Source organism: Strongylocentrotus purpuratus, unplaced genomic scaffold (genome assembly GCF_000002235.5).
Source record: "Strongylocentrotus purpuratus isolate Spur 01 unplaced genomic scaffold, Spur_5.0 spur5_scaffold_3, whole genome shotgun sequence".
NCBI lineage: Eukaryota > Metazoa > Echinodermata > Echinoidea > Camarodonta > Strongylocentrotidae > Strongylocentrotus > Strongylocentrotus purpuratus.
This window is the reverse complement of record NW_022145609.1, coordinates 36,953,871-36,979,145: the sequence shown is the minus strand read 5'-3', so window position 1 is coordinate 36,979,145 and position 25,275 is coordinate 36,953,871. Positions and strand designations below refer to the sequence as shown.

The 25,275-nt window shown below is 37.3% G+C and overlaps 2 protein-coding genes and 1 long non-coding RNA gene across 3 annotated transcripts; 2 read left to right on the top strand and 1 right to left on the bottom strand.

Moving 5' to 3' along the window:
* The first annotated feature begins 18,206 nt into the window (after positions 1 to 18,206).
* On the top strand, positions 18,207 to 19,854 carry LOC115928577 (E-selectin-like). Its single transcript, XM_030995923.1, has 4 exons — positions 18,207 to 18,486; positions 18,727 to 18,921; positions 19,162 to 19,356; positions 19,604 to 19,854. The coding sequence occupies exons 1-4, from the start codon at positions 18,261 to 18,263 to the stop codon at positions 19,852 to 19,854; spliced, it is 867 nt and encodes a 288-aa protein (XP_030851783.1). The 5' UTR covers positions 18,207 to 18,260.
* A 2,039-nt stretch (positions 19,855 to 21,893) lies between these two features.
* Positions 21,894 to 23,141, bottom strand: LOC115928576. The gene has a single exon (XM_030995922.1). The coding sequence runs from the start codon at positions 23,139 to 23,141 to the stop codon at positions 21,894 to 21,896; it is 1,248 nt and encodes a 415-aa protein (XP_030851782.1).
* Positions 23,142 to 24,196: 1,055 nt separating this feature from the next.
* Positions 24,197 to 25,254, top strand: LOC115928847. The gene is made up of 3 exons (XR_004066250.1): positions 24,197 to 24,386; positions 24,628 to 24,822; positions 25,066 to 25,254. It is a non-coding gene; the product is annotated as an uncharacterized LOC115928847 (long non-coding RNA).
* Positions 25,255 to 25,275: the final 21 nt, after the last annotated feature.

Below are 25,275 nucleotides of genomic sequence, written 5' to 3'. Positions count from 1 at the left end.
AACGGCTTTAACATGGCTGCATTTATGGTGCTCTACCTGGTTATGGTGCTCCTCTGAGTCGAGTTTGGCAAACGTAGATTAATGTCTTGCCAAAGGACGTTGGTCCAGTGGCAGGGATCTGTACCCAGTAGCGCGGCGACATATCCACTGCACCGCAACGCCTCTACAAATTGAATTGCATTTGAATTGCATCTTCCAGGTGTGTGGATTTATGAGGGACGCCATATATTTTTTCTGTACATCAGATATTGTCTGCCAATTTTTATTACCAAACTCTGATTTCAGTTACATTCTAGAACACAAAACATTCTATACAAATCAAACAAATATTGATGGCTTCTCAATGACAGTTACGTAAATCTTTACATCTGCATGATATATTTTTTAAATCTACGGTAAATCACAGTTAGAAACAGACTTCCTGACGTTCTATGAAACAACAACCTGTTTGATAGCAGTTATTGAATTACCATAAAGCTGGTTGATAAGGCAAGGACATCATCCGTTGGTTGGTGAGAATTAAAACTCCCAAAAATTTACAATTTTTACAATGTCTACACAAAATTTGAAGTTATGATATATTTACTGATGACAATGATATATTTATCTGATCGCGCATGGTTGAATTAATTTGTTTTTACAACGATTTTCCCCCTTTTTGGCAGTAGGAAGTGCTTTCATTAAATTCACATGTACCATATGATAGATTAACTTGGTTAATATAAAGGACTCAAAGTTTAAGAAGTCTTTATTTATTTCAATTTTATTTATGCATTTATGTATATTCACATTTTCACAATTCATTGGAGTTAACATCATATGAAAAACAAACTATAATATAACAAATAATTTTCAATCTTACAATCTATTTGTATTGACTCACATGAAAAAGAGTATAGCAGTTTTGTTATTAAAGACAAGATGCAACTAGTATACCGTTTGAAAAATGAACACACACGGTTGATAAAACATAAGCATAGAGCTTTCAACACCTTTCAAATATATAATATATGACAAATAAACTATTAGCACCATTTACAAAGAAGAAGAAAAAAAAGAAACTCATACATTTTATGATATTTATAGATTATTAGAGAATTAAATCTATGTTTAATATAATGAGAACTGATGTATAGATTTATATATATTTAAATAATATTTTACATCTGTGAAATGATAATACATTTGAGTGCTCTTTTAAAGGAGTTTGGTAATTTTATATTGCGAATATTGTAAGGTAGAGAATTCCATACATCTGAACCCCTATGTCTGATTGATTTCTGGGCTAATGTAGTGTGAGGATTGACCACATGTAAATTTGAAGACTGCCTTGTTGAATATGAGTGAATCATGTTATTAGGAAGATAATGAAGTAGGTAACAATTTGATGTTGAAACGGAACAAAAATATGGCAATTTGGAAGAAGTTAATATCAACCTTTAAGCACTTTGGTTTAACAAATAGTGGGGTAGCATGGTCACGATAACCAGCTCGGGTACATACACGTACAGCTTTCTTTTGCAGCAGAAGAATATTATTTGCCACACACTTGGATGTTGCCCACAAAATATAACAATAGGAGATATGTGTTAAAATTAGACTATATATATAGCATAAGTAATATTCTATCAGAAACAAAAAGATTTTATTTAAAACACTACGCCAATATTTCTGTTGATTGACATACACAGTGTATACAAAATTATATCTAACTTTAGTGGCTTACAATTATTTAGTCATAATTAGCGTTACCTTGAAACCTATTTCATTGTAAAAAGTAACGTGTTTCCTATATAACGATACCCTCTTCATTTCTTTTCTGCTATGGATGTCTGAGCACTAAATCTTTAAAAGAATACCGTCAAAATCTCCTTGTGCCAAATTTAGGCTGATGCACAGAATGAGGGTCATGCCACATTATGCATTATGCATGCGTTATTTTGGTCTTAAATCCTTTTACAAGTTAAATTCTGCTTCGTGCTTCACCGTTTAAAGGAATGCAATGTATGGAAGCTTCCCCAGGTGTTTTTTCAATCCACAGAATAACCTTGAGTAAGTTTAATCACCCTTCTAACCTTTTGTTTCATGTTATTTAAAATCTCACTTCTTAAGCTATGGTCACAAATCTGAGCAGCGACCGACCGATCAGTAGCCTGCTCGGTCGCTGCTGGAATTTAGGCATCGCCCAGCAATTAGGTCGGTGCCCGGGCGGCGACCGCCCAGGCACCGAGCGTATTTTGGGCGGCGAGTGAAAAGTGAGCAGGCGCCGCCCAAATTTTAACTCCGCGCTAAAACTTCGGCGGCGACCGAGCGATCCCCTAAAAACGAGCGATGCCTGGACGGCCGCCGCTCGGTGGCCGGGCAGCCGCCGGGCAGAATTGGTTAAAAACTCGCCGCTCGGCCGCCGAGCAGGCTACTTTTGGGTAATGTGACCATAGCATTACTTCGATATCTAGCTGCCTCTCGTATCAAAGCGTTAAAACTGCTCTTTTGCGAGTATAACGAATTAAGTCCTTTTATCTCTTGATGCTATGGTCACATTACCCAAAAGTTGCCTGCTCGGCGGCCGAGCGGCGAGTTTTTAACCAATTCTGCCCGGCGGCTGCTCGGCCACCGAGCGGCGGCCGCCCAGGCATCGCTCGGTCGCCGCTGAAGTTTTAGCGCGGAGTTAAAATTTGGGCGGCGCCTGCTCACTTTTCACTCGCCGCCCAAAATACGCTCGGTGCCTGGGCGGTCGCCGGCCGGCACCGACCTAATTGCTGGGCGATGCCTAAATTCCAGCAGCGACCGAGCAGGATACTGATCGGTCGGTCGCTGCTCAGATTTGTGACCATAGCATAAGGAGAGAAATTATGACAACTTGTTGCACCGCTTGAGACTGCGTTTTGTAATTGGCAGTCAAGCAATTGGGTGGATAGATTCTTACTTATCCCGACACACTCACACTGTAGTGATTGGAAACGAGCAGTCATCCAGACATACCTTTACTCAAGGAGTTTCCTCATGGGTCCGTACTTGGCCCAATCTTTTGTTTACTCTCTATATATCTCCTTTAAATAGTATATTGCATCGTTTCGCATGCTTAAGGTGTGTACGGTGAATAAGGTATTTGTCCCAAACAGCAGATGCAAACTTGGTGGTTTACTAACCCCTAAGATTAAGTAAATGCAAACAAATCATATTGATAACTACCAAAGATATTGATAGAAGACTTCCAATGACCGGGGTCATAGTATATTTCTAAAGCGCTTAGAGACATTTGTAATAAGCGCTATATACAAATTAAATACTATTATTATTATTAATACAAGTAAACTTTGCCCATTTTGAAAGACTCAACGACAAAGCTCACATTAAACAAGGAATACAAAAGAAGCCAAGATTGTGCAATCACAACAAAGGGAATATCAAAATTTGCTTGCAAATTAGCTTTTTCTTCAGTCTGAATTGCAAATATTTATCTTTACGATTTTAACCTACGATATTTAATGCAGTTATGTCAGCAACTGTTTTCGGACTGACTGAAATAACAATACGTAAGGGCTTTTAACCTGGATTCATTGCTTCAGCCAAAACTTAGTACAAGAGGATTTTCACACTAGTTTTGTTGTTGTAAAGGCTACTGCCCAGTCATCTATGGCAGCTATGAATAATGGAATGAGTTATGAATAAGGCATCAAGAGACAGAATATCCGCTACTCTTGAAAAATGAAATATAGTTCAAGGTCACACAGGTTACTATTTAAAATAGGCATCTGGCAAAGTTGGGTGTACTTTTTCATACGTACTTTACAACGTATAGAAATAGCATACAAATATACACTGCCTTGAGAGGTTCTGGTTAAAACTATGCGCAAGAGGTGACCGAGGCCCATAGTTTAACCAGTACCTCGAATGGAAGGCATGGTATTGTTACGAATTTAGATATGTTTGTATCATGTGCATAGTTAGAACAATTTAGAACAAAAAAAATGTCAATTTTTATCTAAAAAGATTTAAAATATTTTGTTTTAATAAAATTAATATTTGAAGAAAAAAATTGATTCAATTAAAAAAAAAATTCACAATTTTTTTTCAACTCCCAAATAGTAAACCAAAATAGTACTCTCATATAGTACTTTCTAAAACTAGGTCAAATATTTCTGGTCATGTGACGAGCTCTCAACCAATCAAAAGCCAACAAATTTTTGATGCAGGATATAATAAGGTATAACTTAGAGTAGATATTTTTCGTTTTAGTGCTGCTTGCTCAGGTATCACCAGTAAAGCCTTGAAAATAATTACTTAAAGATAACGATGTCCGTATTGGTAAAGAATATTTGCAATTTCAATCATTCTTTTGATATCCTTGTAAACAAAGACAAATAAGTTATACTTGCGTATAGATAAACCAACAATTGTACAGGAATTGAATTTAGTGAAATGACGACATTTTTAATTAAATAACGGAAATGTATGATCCTTATAGTTGTAATGAGGTTGGTTTGGTTTAGTTACAACTTTAAGGATTTTGCATTTCCGTAATTTAATTGACAATACATTTCATCCCTTCTATCACCCCACTCCGCAGATCGTTCTGGTTTACGTTCATCACATAATGTTAGGCTTAAAGAAATACGTCCCAAAAGAAATTGGGGGGGGGGGGGTAGAGCATTTGCATCAACAGCTCCTTCTCTGTGGAATAAGTTACCTTTCTCTATTTAGACGGCCACCACTCTTTCTACTTTTAAAATTGGGCTTAAACTCACCTGATGCTTAATGTATAGTGTTAAATTTCAATGTTCTCTTTAAACAACGCATACCATAATAATCACCCTGTGCCCTATCGTATGTACCATGGCAGCTTGAAGCTGTATCATCTATAACATTTTATTAAGATGCCATGATGAATTTACATGTAAGTTAACATTTTATATTTCTATAATCTTAAGTATGTTGAATTCCTGAAATAAATTTAAATTATTTGTATGCACCTTAAGCACCTCTAGAGATAGATATGTTGCGCTTTATAAATATTGTTATTATTATTATCCGTATAAAAAGATAATACATATGAACATTAGCACACACTAACACACACACACACACACACACACACACACACACATATATATATATATATATATATATATATATATATATAAGATTTAATTTAAAAAAGAGGATATGGGCGGGTTGCTCTGAATTCACAACCATTAATACGATGAGTGTTATGAATCTCTTTCGGTGTCAGACAAAATGACAACTTTTCATAACAAAACTTGAATATTTCTTTACAAATTGACGTCATAATAAGGAAAATGAACTCATCTTTAAAACTGAATAAAAGGAAATTCATGGTCTAATTGTTTCGATGGTAATGTTGTAATCCGAAATTCCTTTCGGTCGCACTATTCACTCATCACAATGAGTTAAGTCATTCAATTTGAGGCAAACAACAAATATATTTGAAGTAATGAGCTTCATCGGGAGACATTTTGATTGTATGATTGTATGATAATTTCCCCCTGCATTTTCATCATAATAGAAAGTAATAAACAACTAGGTACATATATATCACAAACAAAAGTTAAAATACATATATAATCATGTCTTGATATCAATCAATTAAATAATTATACCTTTAATGAAAAAAAAAATGACCAACATAGAAGACAAATCATTTTCAAAAATGCAAAATGCAGGAGACCGCAATCTCAAGTTAGAGCTTGAACGAATTTGATCCTGCAGAGTGCAGACGATATTCTTACAATTGATATTCGTAATTAGGTTCAAGAGGTCGAAAGGAAAGAGATAATAAAATCCAAACGACGTATTCCACCTAATCTACTCCAGACAATGAAGTAAGTAAGAATTATAATACTTTGTGGTATTACGTTCACAATAGCCACATACTGTTATAACTACGTCATATCATACATTGTGATCACGGTTATAATTATATAAATAATTCGTAAAGTAATAAACATTTCATCAACCTTTCCATGGAAGGATAAAGCAATATTATATATATATATATATATATATATATATATATATATATATAACAATCAATAGCGTGAAAACATCCGTTTATGGGGTAGGATAAAGAGTTCATCAGCTCAACAATAATTAAAGTGAAAAGTAAAACTAACAAAACTATAAAAAAAAAGTGGTAGTACACGAGTCTATTTTCTATGGTAGCTTGCCTTTTCGATTTGCAATATACATTGTAAGGCAATCTTTAGTTGACGGATTTGAATACATTCGTAGAGAAAAATGGAATAGTTTACATCCCCTTTGATGAGTTCATATGCAATATGATGATTCTGTAAAATACTAAGTGACCGCACAGTGATTTATTTTGTGGCGTCCCTTTTCATAGACCAGCCACGGCCCATGTGCATCCGGTGTTGTCTGGTTAGCCAAGTTCGTAGGCACGTTTCATGATGAATAAATGCCTTGGAGTGGAGTTGTTCGGATACAGATAAATTCCGGTCATGCAATCGCATTCTGATATAAACTGTCGGGAGGTAATTGGAAAAGCTCGACAATGAAGCACATAAGCATAGGTGCATACTGCATGTTTTGGAATCATTACAATTATAAGAAATTGACGCAGTCCTGCTGAAAGTCACATGCACTTTTAAAAGATATTTCACCTTTAAAAGAAATTTGTTACATTTTGTATGAATGTCTGGTCCAAACCGGAATTTTTTTTAATGTCATACTTCGAATAGTAAAGCACAATCCTTTTTAAGATACATTTTCTCTTACGATTTCATCCACATTATTATTTTATAAAGAAAAGGTTAACAAATTATTTACATTTTCCCCATGACTCTACCTTCTCTTTAATCGATTTAAATCATATCATTTGTGTAGCTCCCGGCCCCCACTCAGTGTTATTTAGGGTACGCATATGCTCGTTCCCTCTTTTTTTAAAGCACCCCCTATCTGAGGACTGCCAACATTTCCGAACCCCCCTTTCGCGGGCTTTTTGCGGGCTTTTCCTGCCCTTGAGACCCCCCTAAATCATAAAAAATGCTCAATGTACCCTCCTAAATTCGGAATAATTACTCAGGAGTCCAAAGAGATGAGAGGAAAAAAAAGAAAAAACACCCCCTTTTTAAAGAAATCTCCGGGTGAAAAGTAAATACACCCCTTTTTTTTACCATTCTCGGGCCGGACTTTGTCGCACGAAAAGTACCCCTTTACCGGACATTTTGGTAACACGCATGGGGTCATTCCGACCCCGGAGTGGGGGGGGGGGGGGGGGGGCGGGGGAGGCCGGGTGTAGCTGAAATTCTTTCTTAGGATCATAAGATTTATCAGTAAATTCAATTTCAATCTAATTCTTCCTACGTCCGATGAAAATTAAAAAGAATCAACATGAATTACATTTAAAATATACAGACAGTCAACATCAAGAAGAGGTACAGTACCTATTTGCATTTGCTTACTATACAATAAAACAAACTTATCAATATGTGGGGGACAAACAAAAGCAAAAGGCCTACGGGTCGAATGGTTTACATATTTGAAAGGAGACAAAGAGTTCAAAAGTAACGGTGGGATTGCGTGGGAGTGGAGGAGGGGGCGGTGAGATGGTTTAAGTCACACAGGAATTAAAAAAAGAAAAGAAAGATTACTCATGACAATAACCATTTGGATCTAGGATGTGAAATTTGTAAGTGGGAATATTTTTCGAATTACACAAAATGGACTGTATAGCATAAGACTTCCATATTCCCTTCTTTTAATGCAGCAATTACTGTCAAAATGTTATGAGTGTGTGTGTGTGTGCGAATGCGCGTGCCTGCCTGTGTTTATTAAAGCACAGCAGCATGGGTGTCGATCCCGGGTGGGGGGGGGGATGGGGGGGATATATCCCCCCAATATTTCAGGTGGGGGGGGGGATGGCCCGTACAATCATCACTCCAATAATTCACCATCAACAAAAAATGAAGAGAAAAATAATGATGAGAGCCCGATGAGAGTAGTTAATGGTTATTACTCGCAAGATGACCATCAATGTACACATTTTGCTATCTTATTTTCATAATACATACATACATATATATATATATATATACGAAGTAAATGAGACAACCGTATATGAGACAAGAATAAATTGAATTCTCGCTCAAACGGCTTCATCAGGACTTGATGAATTTATTCAATTTGTTCAATCAACAGCATCATAGAAATGCAGTGCGCCTAATGCAAAGCCGCAGGGTTAAAAAGCACCGAGCTAAATGGTAAGCGCGAAGCGCAAAAGTAGCAATCTGCAATGCACATCAAACAATCCTGGACAGTGTAAACATAGATAAACTCTGTGACGAATTCGTGAAGAAATCGGTGACAAGGAGAATATTTTTGGACATTAGTATGACTTATAAGATAGTTCAATAGTTGCTATGCTGTTTCCGTTCACCCTTTTAAAATTCACGTCATTGTATCTTTATTTTTATTTTTTTCACTCATTTTATTTCCTGAAACATTTTTCATTTTTGGAGAAAGATTATTATGTCACATCTTATTTTTGTTTTATTGAAAAGCTGATGTAGGCCTATGTCACTGGCGTACTGATGGGGGGGGGGGGGGGGGGGGGGCTTGGGGGCGCTAGCCCTCCCCCCAATAAAATCCAACCATGACTTATTTTCAATTTCATACAAGTGATTTATATATGTTCGTGATATCACATGATTTTCAACAAAATTCGTGTTTCTCCATTTTTGTTGCAAACTGACACATTCCCAAATAGCCGAGAAGAGCATATATTTTGTATAGACACTAATGGGCTTATTAGTGGCCGATAACACTAACAGTAGTATAAAATTTCTTTCCAGAAGCTATTGCGACAAGCACTGCCGGGAGATAACATGATACCCACCACTCGGGCTGTGCATGCAAAGATTTGCGAACGAACGTTCCATACGTACATCATGTGGGGAAACTGAATTCAGACAAGGATTAATATAGAGAACGGTACAACAAATCGTCTTCTTTCTCTAATAATTTAAGGAAACGTGAAAGCTACTCGCGGGATGGGCGAAAATGATTTCAGACGTGGATTAAGAGTAATAATTAGATGAAACGTCAAAGCTTCCGCGCTTCGCGCGGTAGGGGGGGGGGGGGGGGGAGGGGAACTGAATTCAGACGAGGATTAAGAGTCGAGAATGGTACATCGAATCGTCTTCTTTCTCTAATAATTTAATGAAACGTCAAAGCTTCCGCGCTTCGCGGGGGAGGGTGGAACTCTCTGCACCCAACCTCCTATGGAGCGCGCTCCGTAAGTGATTCGCACGCTTCGCGTGCTCACTACCGCCCCCCTAAAATGAAATCCTGGCTATGCGCTTGGGGAGGGGTTGCAACCATCCACACGCTTCTACCTCTTGGTTGCTTTGATCCATTGTCGAAAATATTTTGGCACCTATCATCCCCCAACCACGGATACAAATCGATACCCTTGCACAGCAGTGTAAGCAAATAAAATTTGATGTCAAAAGAAGGGAGAAAAAGAGACACAGACATGAAATAGACAGAAACGTACAGACGGACAAAATAGGATAATTAAATAAAACAAACCCAGAGAGGGACAGAAGCTCTGACAATAATGAGAAAAGTCGAGTCGTGGTAAGAAAAAATTGAGTTCCAACTTCAATATTGCAAAAATTCAGTGGATTTCATAGCTGTTGTCATGTTCTTGTTTTTCTTTTAAAATAAAAACTTTTACAATGGTCGCCGTAACCCTAACATGATGGTCGAACAAATGTAACGTTTTATATGAACCTGCTTAATAGACGGTTACAATCGTAGGAGTTCGAAAAAAAAGTATGATAAGCTGGACAACTCATATGTTTAATAAGCTACAGATGAGTTTCAGAGAACCAATTTGTATTATTACACACTCTTTTACTCCCCAAGATTCAACGATGACTTCGGGAAGTGCAAAGCTCTTGGGCGTGGTTATTCTCATCATCGTGTTTATCGATTTAACATGGACATCGTCTGAGCTGCAGTCGGTCTGTGAAGTCAATATCACGTGAGCATGTAGAATATTGATATGATTTCATTTGACAGGCCGGCAATATTTACCTTATAAATACCTTAGTCACACATACGAGACCGAAAACAGACAGAAAAATACATTAAACCGATAAGCAAAGAATTGGTAGATTTGGAGTCGGTGTGGAGTTTGTATGGCGCTGTGGCTGAGTTATTAAATATGAAACATTTGAAGAGGAAAATTAAGATAATTTGATGAATGTAAAAATGTTTGCAGGACCCTTTGACCAGATGTAGAAGTAATTTTTTTCTTTCGGGACACTTATTGCATTCTGTTTTAGGAATTAATTTAATAATTTCGAATATAATGTAAGTCAATAGTACAATAATATTAACACTAAAAATAATGATAATGATAATAATAATAGTAATAATAATAATAATAATAATCATACAGTAAAACGTTTTTTATACCGCATAACACATAGGTATACTTATATGCGCTTTACAGAATAAAATACAGAAGGAGTAGAAATGGTACTCTTGGTTCATAATTGTTAAACTTTACAAATTTTTAAATAAATATGTTTTCAAATTACTTCAGAAATTTTCATACGTTTCTATATTTGTAAAATATTTCGGCAAATTATTCCATGAAACAGTTGCTGCATACGAAAATGACCTAACCCCATGAAATTTTGTCATAGTTTGTGGGCCTTAATATATATATATATTTTTTTTTTTACTGGAACACAGTGTTCTTTCTAGTTTATACTGTATTAACAATTCAATGAGATTACGATTGAGAAAACTGATGGAAACATTGATAAGTTAATAAAAGTAGTTTAAACTGGATTAGTAGCTAATTTGCATTTCATAAGATTGTGGATATTGATTCATATTGGTGTTTTTTTTTATATATCCTTTCCTATACCGTATTTTCATATTATTTATATATATATAAATGCGTTTGTCATTCATTTGGCAGAGCGGTGGTGAATGTGTCTATGACGAGAAGAGTATCATCTATTGAGATAGTTGTTGGAGGCACGAGGTAAGCAATAACAATACTCGGATTAGATCTGTATAATTTTTTAAAGTAAAAAAAATGGATTTACGAGATTGTGGTGTTGCCATGACTACTAATTTATTTTCTAAACATACTAAATTGTTTTTGTTTTCAATGAAAATGCATGTACCTGAATCTTTGTTCAGTTAATATTGTAGGCAAAGTTATTGGTCTGTATTGCGTTATTGCACGCTCTCATTCTAGGCTATTAGTTTGGTGAGCCTTAAAAAAGTTATCGTCACATTAAGCCCAAGGATTTGACACACATTGGAGTGTTGACACACTATATAGAATAAAATACACAATAGGCCCATAGATGAAATATGGAACTTTCATGTTTTTGGGGGTAAATATTACCCAATATTGGTTGAAAGCTCAGCCATCAGTGGACTCATTCATTATGTTAAAATGACACTTTTAAAAATCCTAAGGTTACCTCTTACACAGAATTTTTTCGACTTTTAGATGCAGTAAAGAAAGAAATGTTTCTAAAACTTCAAGTAACAAATTTTCCACTGATCATATATCGAAGTTTTCTTGATTTCTTGTGTTTTTACGAGGACGTTAAAGGTAATACAAAGTTTTGGTATGGGGTCATGAATCTGGTTCAAATGAACGCATTTGAAGCATATGCAGTCTTACAATATTTAATGATCGTTCTCGCTGTTGAAATCGAGTCTAAAGTGATGAAATTGTAAATATTAAACTCTTTATGTTGCATAGCGGCCTTTCAAGACTGATATTACTTTAGCTTCAAAACAATGTTTCTTGACTACAATCGACCGATTTGCTATTACTGTTTGAAAACTATATATCACAACCGCATATTCTGAGATTTGTATGGTCGCAGCTACCATGGAATGGCCTTAGGCGCTATTTGAAATATTTGAAGAAATTTTTTTTTTTACCTGGAGCACCGGTTAATTTTTGATTATTCAATTTCTCGAAAGTAGAAGTGTTTTAGGGGCTAACATTTGTAGTGCGTATAATACATCCACAGAGGCATCCAAATATATCAACATTTTAAAGAATTACTATCCATCCAATTTACAAAATTTACCCAAACCTTGCATTACCTTTAAACAAATTGCTTGTTCTCTTGATCGGCCACTCACATTATTCTGAATTCCTTTTTATCAATGATACAAATACAAATACATAACATGGTAATTGCATTATGACGTAATGTCCATATGGGCTTCCGAAAAAAAATGTATCACATCCCTCTGGCTCTAGTTCCCGTTATTAGCGCACAAGAATGTTTTTGCCAAGTTTCTATTTATCTCTGTTGGGGTGGATGTGGGAAATGTAGATCAATATCCTCTGGTCCTTAGAATATAGATTCCCTTGATACACTTCTGAAGTATTTAAAATCTTTATCTTCTTTTTTTTTGCCAATAGGATAAAGAGGGAAACTGTGACTTTCTACGTGTTGCGTAATACCACCGTACTCCAAGAAGTATGCTGCCTTGGTTTTACACAAGTTGGAACCGAATGTCTGAGTATGTTTGAACCCCAAATTTACGTGATTTTATTTCGTCATAGTCATAGTACTGCAACCTTACATATATATGGTTATAAGTATTCCGATTACTTTATTTTACTGGTATTATAATGCACAATCTCCACTCCATTTGTAAGCATTCCGATCAGTCAGTCGCCTTGTGCAGGCGAGAAATGCTTTTCAAACACGCACGAACACACACACACACACACACACACACACACTTTTTTCTTCTTTTTTTCTCTCCAGTTTTGTTTAATTGATTCTAAAACAATACAGATCATTCTTCGAAATACAATTGTGTTAATTTTGTTGTAATTAGTTGAGTTGTAACGTAGAACAAATAACCACACCCAACCAAACACACCACTACCCCCGCAACCCGCCCCCCCACACACAAACACCCCCACCGCTCGATCACACTTCCGCGTACATACCAGAATAATAACAATACACAAATGAATACAAAATTAAAACGGGGCTATAATAATCTAGTGTTAAAAGTTCATGAAAACTTCACTTGTTCCCACTTTTGTAAATGTAAGTCTAATTTACAACCCCCTAACTTCCAACAGTTCTTTTTAGAAAATCACCCAAAGACAATATTCTGGCATTTATATATCCCACATTTCATTGCAAAAATAATGATATTAAATGTCTTTACTCGTGGGAATCGACAGACCTTTATTCCCTAAGCTCAAATTTAGCTATAACATTCTACCATAACCTTTGAACATGTACACACTCCCAGAACAAGTGTAACTATGTTTCAATCTTTTGCTTAAAAAATGAGCACAAGTTATCTTTAAATAAAAGCCGAATCTCAATAAATGTTCTCTAGTATATATTACTCCATGAAGCAGTTTATATTGTTTGTTAACAAGAGTAACTTTCCTATGCCTACTAAATATCTCCCTATATACCTCATTTGAAAAATCAGAAAATCCCCGTCCATCGTGAATCTTCAAAACAAATACATTTTGTAACTTCTCTATAATCAAATTCATTAACCTTCCTCGATAATAAATATATAAACGGCTTCACAGAACTATTAAACTGTATTAAAATAGCATACTCTTTTATATCCACTAATTTCCAGTTTTCCTTTTTCCCGCTTCTTAAAATAGCTCCCCCAATATTCCATACATCAACAATTTTGTTTCCTTGTTTTTACCCCGTCATGTTGAAAATGAAATATTGAACGCACGCCATTTGTAGCAAGATATCTTGAACTGAAATTATATTGCGTGTAAACAAATCCTCATCAAAAATCATTTTCGTGTTTAATAAGAATCTTTTATTGACATGAGTATTTGGCTTTTCCTTTTCTTCAACAATCCTACAACCTCTATAAACTCGTCCCATGCTTTTATCATTTCAAAATAAAACTTAGATACTTTGAAACTTAATAACTTGGAATCAAAGTAACACAAGAAAATAAATCTGCCTCCTACCATCTTGAAGAAGAAATCAAAGTATAGCCTCCATCTCATTGATTTTTCTCCATACAATAATCTTTCAACCCATATTACACGTTGGGCTTTTACAACCATGTCAACATTAGCCATCCGTAATCTCCCTTCATTATAAACTTCTTCGTTATAACCTTGATACAATACAGTGCGTCCCCCAAAAAAACTATACACTTTTGAAATGGCTGCCAAATAAAAAATATATGGTTCTGGGGGAAAAGTGTTATATGTATGAAAAGCTCATAAACTCAACTTTCATATGACACCAAAAAGTCCAAATACAATTCATGCCTGGGCAAGCACTGCTACCTTTTGTAAAGGGTATGACAATTAGGTTGCGCAGGAATTAGCCTTCCAATTTGTGAGAGGTTAATCTTTTGGAGCTTACACAATTGAGGGTGATATGATACATTCATGATTTGCTGAGTGAATTTCTTGGTTTATTAAACCAAATTTTTATGCAAGAGTGAATAGGAATTGCATTTTTTATTGTAGCATTGTAACTTTCCCTGGTAGACTTAGTGTTGTGTTCATGGAAGTCAGGATGGGGTGATGGTACATGTTGTAATTTCCATGTTACAAACTTTTTTGTTGTGTTTGTTTACATCTGTGACTTTGAATAAAAACCACATTTCAGTTACAATTTACCTGAAGAATAAGTATAATAAACCGACATCTTGGACATTCCTTTTTTTTTTCAACAAACCGTATTTGAATATTCAATTTACATAATCCCTACCTGGGTGTTAAGTAAATCAATGAGATGTTTAACTAATCTTACAATAATTGATATGTGAGGTGAAGGTTTTTATTCAAAGACACAGCTGTAAAAAATAACAGTTTGTAACATGGAAATTACAACATGTACCATCACCCCATCCTGACTCCCATGAACACACCACTGAGTCTACCAGGGAAAGTTACAATGCTACAATAAAAAAAAACAATGCAATTCCTGTTCACTCATGCATAACAATTTGGTTTAATAAACCATGAAATCATGAATGTATCATATCACCCTCAATGTTGTAAGCTCCAAAAGATTAACCTCTCACAAATTGGAAGGCTAATTCATGTGGCGTCTTTTTCCTAAACGTGTACTGCTTGAAAATCCGGATTATTTTCGTCTATACGTCATACAACTCTAATTTCCTCACATACATTTCTAAATTATTTACAAAGGTTGGTCTAACTACTCTTGTAGCTCTCATGTAATTTTCAATTGTTTCATCAAAAATAACAATAAAATCTACCCCTAGAATAATCGAAATTTTTAATAAATTTTACTTTTCGTTTTCGACGATCTCGTTTTAAAGCTGTCACATGTTCTGTTCCACATGTCCTCCCATCTCATATCAGCTCACTTCCACTGCAGATACATGCCGGCATGGATCCTCCATAGAGTACAACACTACTTGCTGTTTTGCCTGTGACATTGGGCATATCATTGCAGCTTTTTACATTCGTATATCTATCAGATCATACAAAGATATTAAAGATTGCAATAATATTCTGCATAATGTGGAATCTACTGAGTTTGTGTTACATGTATTTCCACGTTTATTTGTTCGTGTCAACTAACTAGTCAATATCGACCGTTCATTTCCAAAATTTGTTTTCCTTTCGTGTAGTTGTGAATTGTTCCATTCCCGATGTCTTCCCATCACATGTGAGCCCAATTAACAATGAGTGTGCATCTGGATCTACTGTGGAATATAATTCGACGTGTTCCTTTGCCTGTGATACTGGATACAACACTTCAGATTCCACGTCGATATCTTGTACAGAAAGTGGAACGTTGTCGACAGACCTTCCAAAATGCACAGGTAATTACATATTTGTTACCAATTGATAATCACATTCACCAAACAAAGATTAACCATGACCAAAACACTTTCTTCTGCTATCAGATACGATTTCTCCAGAGGTCTTCTGTCATCAAATGGAGCAGTGACGTGATGTAAAACATGACGTTTCGGACATCGTGTCAATATTCAGTTCTTCTCTTGATTACGATGACTGTGCTCGCACAATAATTATGCTTTGTATTTGTCATTCTTGTTTCATAGTTGTGACGTGTTCCATTCCTGATTCCTTCCCGCCATATGTGAGCCCAATTAACAATGACTGTACATCCGGTTCTACAATAGAATATGATTCGACATGTTCCTTTGCCTGTGATATTGGATACAACACTTCAGATTCTACGTCGATATCTTGTACAGAAAGTGGATCGTTGTCGACGGACCTTCCAAATTGCACAGGTAATTACATTTTCGCTACGAGTTTCATTAATCACAAAACAAAGGATTCACCGTGACCAAAAAGCTTTCCTCTGCTTTATGATACGCTTTCTCCAGGGGTCTTCCGTTATCGTATGGGGCAGTGACGTGATGCGAAACATGACGTTTTGGACATCATGTCAATATTTAGTTCTTCTCTTGATTACGATGACTGTGCTCACACAATATTGATGCTTTAATTTGTTCACGCTTGTTCCATAGTTGTGACGTGCTCCATTCCTGATGCCTTCCCGCCACATATGAGCCCAATTAACAATGACTGTGCATCTGGATCTACAATAGACTATAATTCGACGTGTTCCTTTACCTGTGATACTGGATACAACACCTTAGACTCTACGTCGATATCTTGTACAGAAAGTGGAGCGTTGTCGACAGACCTTCCAAATTGCACAGGTAATTACATATTTGTTACGAGTTTTAACAACCACATTAACCAAACAAAAGGTTCGCCTTGACCATAAAGCTTTTTTCTGCTATATGATATGCTTTCTCCAAAAATCTAATGTCCTCAGCTTCAGCAGTGACGTGATGTCAAACATGAAGTTTCGGACATCATGTTAATATTCAGTTATCAATTTAAGTAAAATGACTGTGCTCACACAATAATTATGCTTCTTATATTTCATTCTTGTTTCATAGTTGTAACATGTTCCATTCCTGATGCCTTGCCGTCGCATCTCAGTTCACAGAATAATAACTGTACATCCGGTTCTACAATAGAATATGATTCGACGTGTTCCTTTGACTGTGAAACTGGATACAACATTTCAGATTCTACGTCGATATCTTGTACAGAAAGTGGAGCGTTGTCAACAGACCTTCCAAATTGCACAGGTAATTACATATTCTTTTCCAGTTTAGATATTCACAAAACTATAGATTCAACGTGACCAAATAGCTTCCTTCTGCCTTGTGATATGCTTTCTCCAAAGGTCTACTGTTTTCAGATTAGGCAGTGACGTGATGTAAAACATCTAGTTCCAGACACCATGTTCGAATTCGGTTCTTTTTTAAGTAAGAGGACTGTCCACTCACAATAATTATGCTTTAATTTTTTTCACGCTTGTTCCATAGTTGTGACGTGTTCCATTCCTGACGCCTTCCCGCCATATGTGAGCCCAATTAACAATGACTGTGCATCTGGATCTACAATAGACTATAATTCGACATGTTTCTTTACTTGTGATACTGGATACAACACTTCAGATTCTACGTCGATATCTTGTACAGAAAGTGGAACGTTGTCGACAGACCTTCCAAATTGCACAGGTAATCACATTTTCGCTACGAGTTTCATTAATCACAAAACAAAGGATTCACCGTGACCAAAAAGCTTTCCTCTGCTTTATGATACGCTTTCTCCAGGGGTCGTCCGTTATCGTATGGGGCAGTGACGTGATGCGAAACATGACGTTTTGGACATCATGTCAATATTCAGTTCTTCTCTTGATTACGATGACTGTGCTCACACAATATTGATGCTTTAATTTGTTCACGCTTGTTCCATAGTTGTGACGTGCTCCATTCCTGACGCCTTCCCGCTACATATGAGCCCAATTAACAATGACTGTGCACCTGGATCTACAATAGACTATAATTCGACGTGTTCCTTTACCTGTGATACTGGATACAACACCTTAGACTCTACATCGATATCTTGTACAGAAAGTGGAGCGTTGTCGACAGACCTTCCAAATTGCACAGGTAATTACATATTTGTTACGAGTTTTAACAACCACATTAACCAAACAAAAGGTTCGCCTTGACCATGAAGCTTTTTTCTGCTATATGATATGCTTTCTCCAAAAATCTACTGTCCTCAGCTTCAGCAGTGACGTGATGTCAAACATGAAGTTTCGGACATCATGTTAATATTCAGTTATCAATTTAAGTAAAATGACTGTGCTCACACAATAATTATGCTTCTAATATTTCATTCTTGTTTCATAGTTGTAACATGTTCCATTCCTGATGCCTTGCCGTCGCATCTCAGTTCACAGAATAATAACTGTACATCCGGTTCTACAATAGAATATGATTCGACGTGTTCCTTTGACTGTGAAACTGGATACAACATTTCAGATTCTACGTCGATATCTTGTACAGAAAGTGGAGCGTTGTCAACAGACCTTCCAAATTGCACAGGTAATTACATATTCTTTTCCAGTTTAGATATTCACAAAACTATAGATTCAACGTGACCAAATAGCTTCCTTCTGCCTTGTGATATGCTTTCTCCAAAGGTCTACTGTTTTCAGATTAGGCAGTGACGTGATGTAAAACATCTAGTTCCAGACACCATGTTCAAATTCGGTTCTTTTTTAAGTAAGAGGACTGTCCAATCACAATAATTATGCTTTAATTTTTTTCACGCTTGTTCCATAGTTGTGACGTGTTCCATTCCTGACGCCTTCCCGCCATATGTGAGCCCAATTAACAATGACTGTGCATCTGGATCTACAATAGACTATAATTCGACATGTTTCTTTACTTGTGATACTGGATACAACACTTCAGATTCTACGTCGATATCTTGTACAGAAAGTGGAACGTTGTCGACAGACCTTCCAAATTGCACAGGTAATCACATTTTCGCTACGAGTTTCATTAATCACAAAACAAAGGATTCACCGTGACCAAAAAGGTTTCCTCTGCTTTATGATACGCTTTCTCCAGGGGTCGTCCGTTATCGTATGGGGCAGTGACATGATGCGAAACATGACGTTTTGGACATCATGTCAATATTCAGTTCTTGTCTTGATTACGATGACTGTGCTCACACAATATTGATGCTTTAATTTGTTCACGCTTGTTCCATAGTTGTGACGTGCTCCTTTCCTGACGCCTTCCCGCTACATGTGAGCCCAATTAACAATGACTGTGCACCTGAATCTACCATGGAATATAATTCAACTTGTTCCTTTTCCTGTGATACTGGATACAACACCTTAGATTCTACATCGATATCTTGTACAGAAAGTGGAGCGTTGTCAACAGGTATTCCAAATTGCACAGGTAATTACATCTTTGTTACGAGTTTTGATAATCACATTCATCAAACAAAAGAATCGCCGTGACCATGAAGTTTTTTTTCTGCTATATGATATGCTTTCTTCAAAAATCTACTGTCCTCAGCTTCAGCAGTGACGTGATGTTAAACATGAAGTTTCGGACATCATGTTAATATTCAGTTTTCAATTTAAGTAAAATGACTGTGCTCACACAATAATTATGCTTCTAATATTTCATTCTTGTTTCATAGTTGTAACATGTTCCATTCCTGATGCCTTGCCGTCGCATCTCAGTTCACAGAACAAAAACTGTACATCCGGTTCTACAATAGAATATAATTCGACATGTTCCTTTGCCTGTGAAACTGGATACAACATTTCAAATTCTACGTCGATATCTTGTACAGAAAGTGGAGCGTTGTCAACAGACCTTCCAAATTGCACAGGTAATTACATATTCTTTTCCAGTTTAGATATTCACAAAACTATAGATTCAACGTGACCAAATAGCTTCCCTCTGCCTTGTGATATGCTTTCTCCAAAGGTCTACTGTTTTCAGATTAGGCAGTGACGTGATGTAAAACATCTAGTTCCAGACACCATGTTCAAATTCGTTCTTTTTTCAAGTAAGAGGAATGTCCTCTCACAATAATTATGCTTCAATTTTTTCACGCTTGTTCCGTAGTTGTGACGTGTTCCGTTCCTGACGCCTTCCCGCCATATGTGAGCCCAATTAACAATGACTGTGCATCTGGATCTACAATAGACTATAATTCGACATGTTTCTTTAATAATAATAATAATAATAAAGACATTTTTATAGCGCGACATATCCACCCAGAGGGTGCTCAAGGCGCTTACAATGATCGAGCTACATAATATACTTAAATACAATTTTACTTACAATACATTACACATTACACATAAAAAAGGAAGAAGATGATATTAGTTAAAGTTGGCCATTAGATAAGTTTTCAGGCTGGCCTTGAAACTATCTACTGATTTACAGTCCTTAAGTGTGTTAGGGAGACTGTTCCACAATCGGGGAGCTGCTGAGGCAAATGCTCGATCTCCCCATGATCGTCTGGTCTTAGGGATGATCAGAGTTGATGTATTGGCAGAACGCAGACCAGAACGACCAGGCTTGCGAAAGTTAAGTAGAGAAGAGATGTACTGTGGCGAGGAGAACTTCAAGGCACGGTATGTGATCAGAATGATTTTGTAGGTGAGACGATGTTCAACAGGAAGCCAATGCAGGGATTTAAGGACTGGAGTGATGTGGGCGAACTTGCGTGTATATGTCACGAGACGGGCAGCAGCATTCTGAACAACCTGGAGCCGCTTAACTTGAGACATAGGGATGCCATAGAGTAAAGAGTTACAACAATCGATGCGGGATGTAACAAATGCATGCACAAGCTGCTCAGCCGCCTTTGTGGTGAGATACTTGCGAATAGCACGAAGATTGCGGAGACTGTGGATCGCAAGTTTAACACTTGATGATACTTGTGACTCCATGGTCATATTGGAGTCAAAAATAACTCCAAGATTTCGAACTTTCTTCACTGGAGTAATTGATGACGAACCAATATTCAGATAGGGGGTCACCGACTTGGCGAGTTGCTGCTTGGAACCCAGCATAACAAACTGAGATTTGTCGTCATTGAGCTTCAAGTAATTCTCCTTCATCCCATTCCTAATGTCACTTATGCAGGCTTCAACACGAGCAATCCAGGCATCAACTTCCCCTTGTGTGGGAGAACACGAAAAGTATATCTGCGTGTCATCAGCATACATATGGTGCTTGAGATTATGCCTCTTGATGATATCATGAAGGGGAAGAGTGTAAATGTTGAAGAGTTGTGGCCCAAGTACCGATCCCTGGGGCACAGAGAAGCCAAGATGAACTGTCTTAGAGACAGCACTGCGTACACAAACCCTCTGCGATCTGTTTGAGAGATAAGATGTTAACCACTGGTGAGCCTGTCCACCAATGCCCATAGACTGAATTCTCTCTAGGAGTATAACATGGTCGACCGTGTCAAATGCACTACTCAGATCGAGCAGAATTAGCCCAGTTACTTTTCCACTATCCATTTCGGTGAGGATATCATTTTGCACTCGTAAGAGGGCAGTTTCAACACTGTGTTTTTCTCTGTAGGCTGATTGGAAGTTGTCTTGAAGGTTATTGTCATTCAAGAAGGACTGAAGACGAGCGGATACTATACGTTCGATAACCTTCGATAGGAAGCTTAGATTGCCACAGGTCGATAACTTGCAAAGTCTTGTCTGTCAAGATTCGGTTTTTTCAAGAGAGGCTTCACGAGAGCCTGTTGCATTGAGGCTGGAAAGCTTGCACATCGAAGAGACTTATTAACAAAGTCTGTAATATATGGTGCAAAGTCGTCAATGCATTCTTTTAGAAGAGCAGTAGGAATTGGATCTAACTCACATGATGATGTTGGAGAATTCATGACAACCCTCTTGATCTCACTAATAGAAGTTTTAGCGAAATCTGTCAAAACTGGAACAGATGATAACTCACAATGCTGTACACTGTCCTGACGAAAGCTCGGCATCAATGTCATCACGGATCTTAGTGACCTTGTTGAAGAAATAATGACAAAAGTTATCAGCCAGTATTTGGTCAGAAGAAGCATCCGGAAGAACAGTTTCCTTCTTTCGGTGCAGCAGAGCGTCTACAACAGTGAAGAGACGTCTTTGGTTTCCTTCGCATTCTGCAACACACTCTGAATAGTATTCAGTTTTTGCCTTTTCAATTTCTTGGGAAACAACCTGACGCTGTGTCACATATGATTTGCGGTCTTCTTCACTTCTAGTACGCCTCCACTTGCGCTCAAGGCGTCTTCTAAGGCACTTAGCAGCATGGATTTTCTCAGTCATCCATGGACTCGAAGGTTTGATGATAACACTTCTAGTCTTTTTAGGTGCTAGCTTATCAAGAAGACTAGTGAGAGAGAGATCATATCTTTCGACAGACGAAGAGATGCTGCTATCCTCAATGTCAATTTCTGACAAAGATTCATGGACTCCAGATCGGAATTGTTCTCTGTTCATTGATCGTAGAGGGCGAGTTGTGACAGTCCTGCGAGAAGTAGACGGCTTTCTTAAATCAAGGTTACACTGGACAGCGTGGTGATCAGATACTCCAAGGATAACAGATACATCAGAAACAAGAGTGGCTGAATCCCGAGTAATAAGCAAATCAAGTGTATGGCCATGTAGATGAGTCCCTTCTCGTACAAGCTGCTTCATTCCGTAGGATGAAAGTATGTTCATAAACTGCCTTGCCCGTACGTCATTGAAATCGTCGACCCATACATTGAAGTCCCCTGTCAGGACAACTTCGGAGGGATCAAGAACAAATGAGTCAAGTAGGGTAGCAAACTCTTCAAGGAACAGACTATAAGGTATTCGCTGGCCTTGCTCTTCCACTATATCTGGGCGATAAATGACAAGGAGAATAAGTGAACGGGATTGGCATGAAACTCGGGCTTGATAAGCTTCAAATGACATGAAATGTTGTACAGCTTCTGACTTGACCGACAGTGAAGATTTGAACAACAGTCCGACACCACCTCCTCCTTTTCCTTGTCGATCCTTATGATTAAAGGTATATCCCTCAGGTATACAGTTTCCCAAATAAACATCATCGTCATCCTTCAACCATGTCTCGGTCAACGCGAGGATGTCAAAATCATTATCAAGTACAAATTCAACGATATCGGTAGTCTTATTCCTTACTGATCTAGCGTTCAATGTACACATCTTTGCCGAGAGTTTAGTAGGTACTACTGATATTAAGTTTCTAAAGTCAGAAACACGACATGAAGAATGATGTACACGATGTCCACGATGAGTTGGTTGCACTGAACATATGCCATAGTCCTGTAGTATGTGATAGGTATTCAGTGGTATCCTGAGATCAGCACACTTGGGTTGAAAAGACAAAAGGTCTTCTCTGGTGTAGGTGATTGTAGGCATTATCACAATAGAAGCTAATAGGATCAGGAGACTCACAACAATAGTCACCATGTTTTTCTTTACCTGTGATACTGGATACAACACTTCAGATTCTACGTCGATATCTTGTACAGAAAGTGGAACGTTGTCGACAGACCTTCCAAATTGCACAGGTAATCACATTTTCGCTACGAGTTTCATTAATCACAAAACAAAGGATTCACCGTGACCAAAAAGCTTTCCTCTGCTTTATGATACGCTTTCTCCAGGGGTCGTCCGTTATCGTATGGGGCAGTGACGTGATGCGAAACATGACGTTTTGGACATCATGTCAATATTCAGTTCTTGTCTTGATTACGATGACTGTGCTCACACAATATTGATGCTTTAATTTGTTCACGCTTGTTCCATAGTTGTGACGTGCTCCTTTCCTGACGCCTTCCCGCTACATGTGAGCCCGATTAACAATGACTGTGCAGCTGAATCTACCATGGAATATAATTCAACTTGTTCCTTTTCCTGTGATACTGGATACAACACCTTAGATTCTACATCGATATCTTGTACAGAAAGTGGAGCGTTGTCAACAGGTCTTCCAAATTGCACAGGTAATTACATCTTTGTTACGAGTTTTGATAATCACATTCATCAAACAAAAGAATCGCCGTGACCATGAAGTTTTTTTTCTGCTATATGATATGCTTTCTTCAAAAATCTACTGTCCTCAGCTTCAGCAGTGACGTGATGTTAAACATGAAGTTTCGGACATCATGTTAATATTCAGTTCTCAATTTAAGTAAAATGACTATGCTCACACAATAATTATGCTTTTAATATTTCATTCTTGTTTCATAGTTGTAACATGTTCCATTCCTGATGCCTTGCCGTCGCATCTCAGTTCACAGAACAAAAACTGTACATCCGGTTCTACAATAGAATATAATTCGACATGTTCCTTTGCCTGTGAAACTGGATACAACATTTCAGATTCTACGTCGATATCTTGTACAGAAAGTGGAGCGTTGTCAACAGACCTTCCAAATTGCACAGGTGATTACATATTCTTTTCCAGTTTAGATATTCACAAAACTATAGATTCAACGTGACCAAATAGCTTCCCTCTGCCTTGTGATATGCTTTCTCCAAAGGTCTACTGTTTTCAGATTAAGCAGTGACGTGATGTAAAACATCTAGTTCCAGACACCATGATCAAATTCGGTTTTTTTTTACAAGTAAGAGGACTGTCCTCTCACATTAATTATGCTTTAATTTTTTCACGCTTGTTCCGTAGTTGTGACGTGTTCCATTCCTGACGACTTCCCGCCACATGTGATCCCGATGAACAATGAATGTTCGTCTGGATCTATCGTGGAATATAATACAATATGTTCCTTTGCCTGTGATACTGGATACAGAAGTTCAGATTCTACGTCGATATCTTGTACAGAAAATGGAGCGTTGTCAACAGACCTTCCAAATTGCACAGGTAATTACATATTTGTTACTAGTTGATAATCACATTCCCCAAACAAGGATTCGCCCTGACCAAAACACTTTCTTCTGCTATATGATATGCTTTCCCTAAAGGTCTACTTTCATCAAATGGAGCAGTGACGTGATGTAAAACATGACGTTTCGGACATCGTGTCAATATTCAGTTTTTCTCTTGATTACGATGACTGTGCTCGCACAATGATTATGCTTTTTATTTGTCATTCTTGTTTCATAGTTGTGACGTGTTCCATTCCTGATTCCTTCCCACCATATGTGAGCCCAATTAACAATGACTGTACATCCGGTTCTACAATAGAATATGATTCGATATGTTCCTTTGCCTGTGATACTGGATACAGAAGTTCAGATTCTATGTCGATATCTTGTACAGAAAGCGGAGCTCTATCCGCTGATCTCCCTAACTGTGCAGGTAACTACATATCCA

Coding starts and splice junctions, on each gene's coding strand:
- LOC115928577 (XM_030995923.1), top strand. CDS start 18,261: ATGCTTCTAATATTTCATTCTTGTTTCATAGTTGTAACATGTTCCATT. Junction 18,487..18,726: donor AGACCTTCCAAATTGCACAG/GTAATTACATAT, acceptor CTTGTTCCATAG/TTGTGACGTGTTCCATTCCT. Junction 19,357..19,603: donor AGGTATTCCAAATTGCACAG/GTAATTACATCT, acceptor CTTGTTTCATAG/TTGTAACATGTTCCATTCCT.
- LOC115928576 (XM_030995922.1), bottom strand. CDS start 23,141: ATGTGTACATTGAACGCTAGATCAGTAAGGAATAAGACTACCGATATC.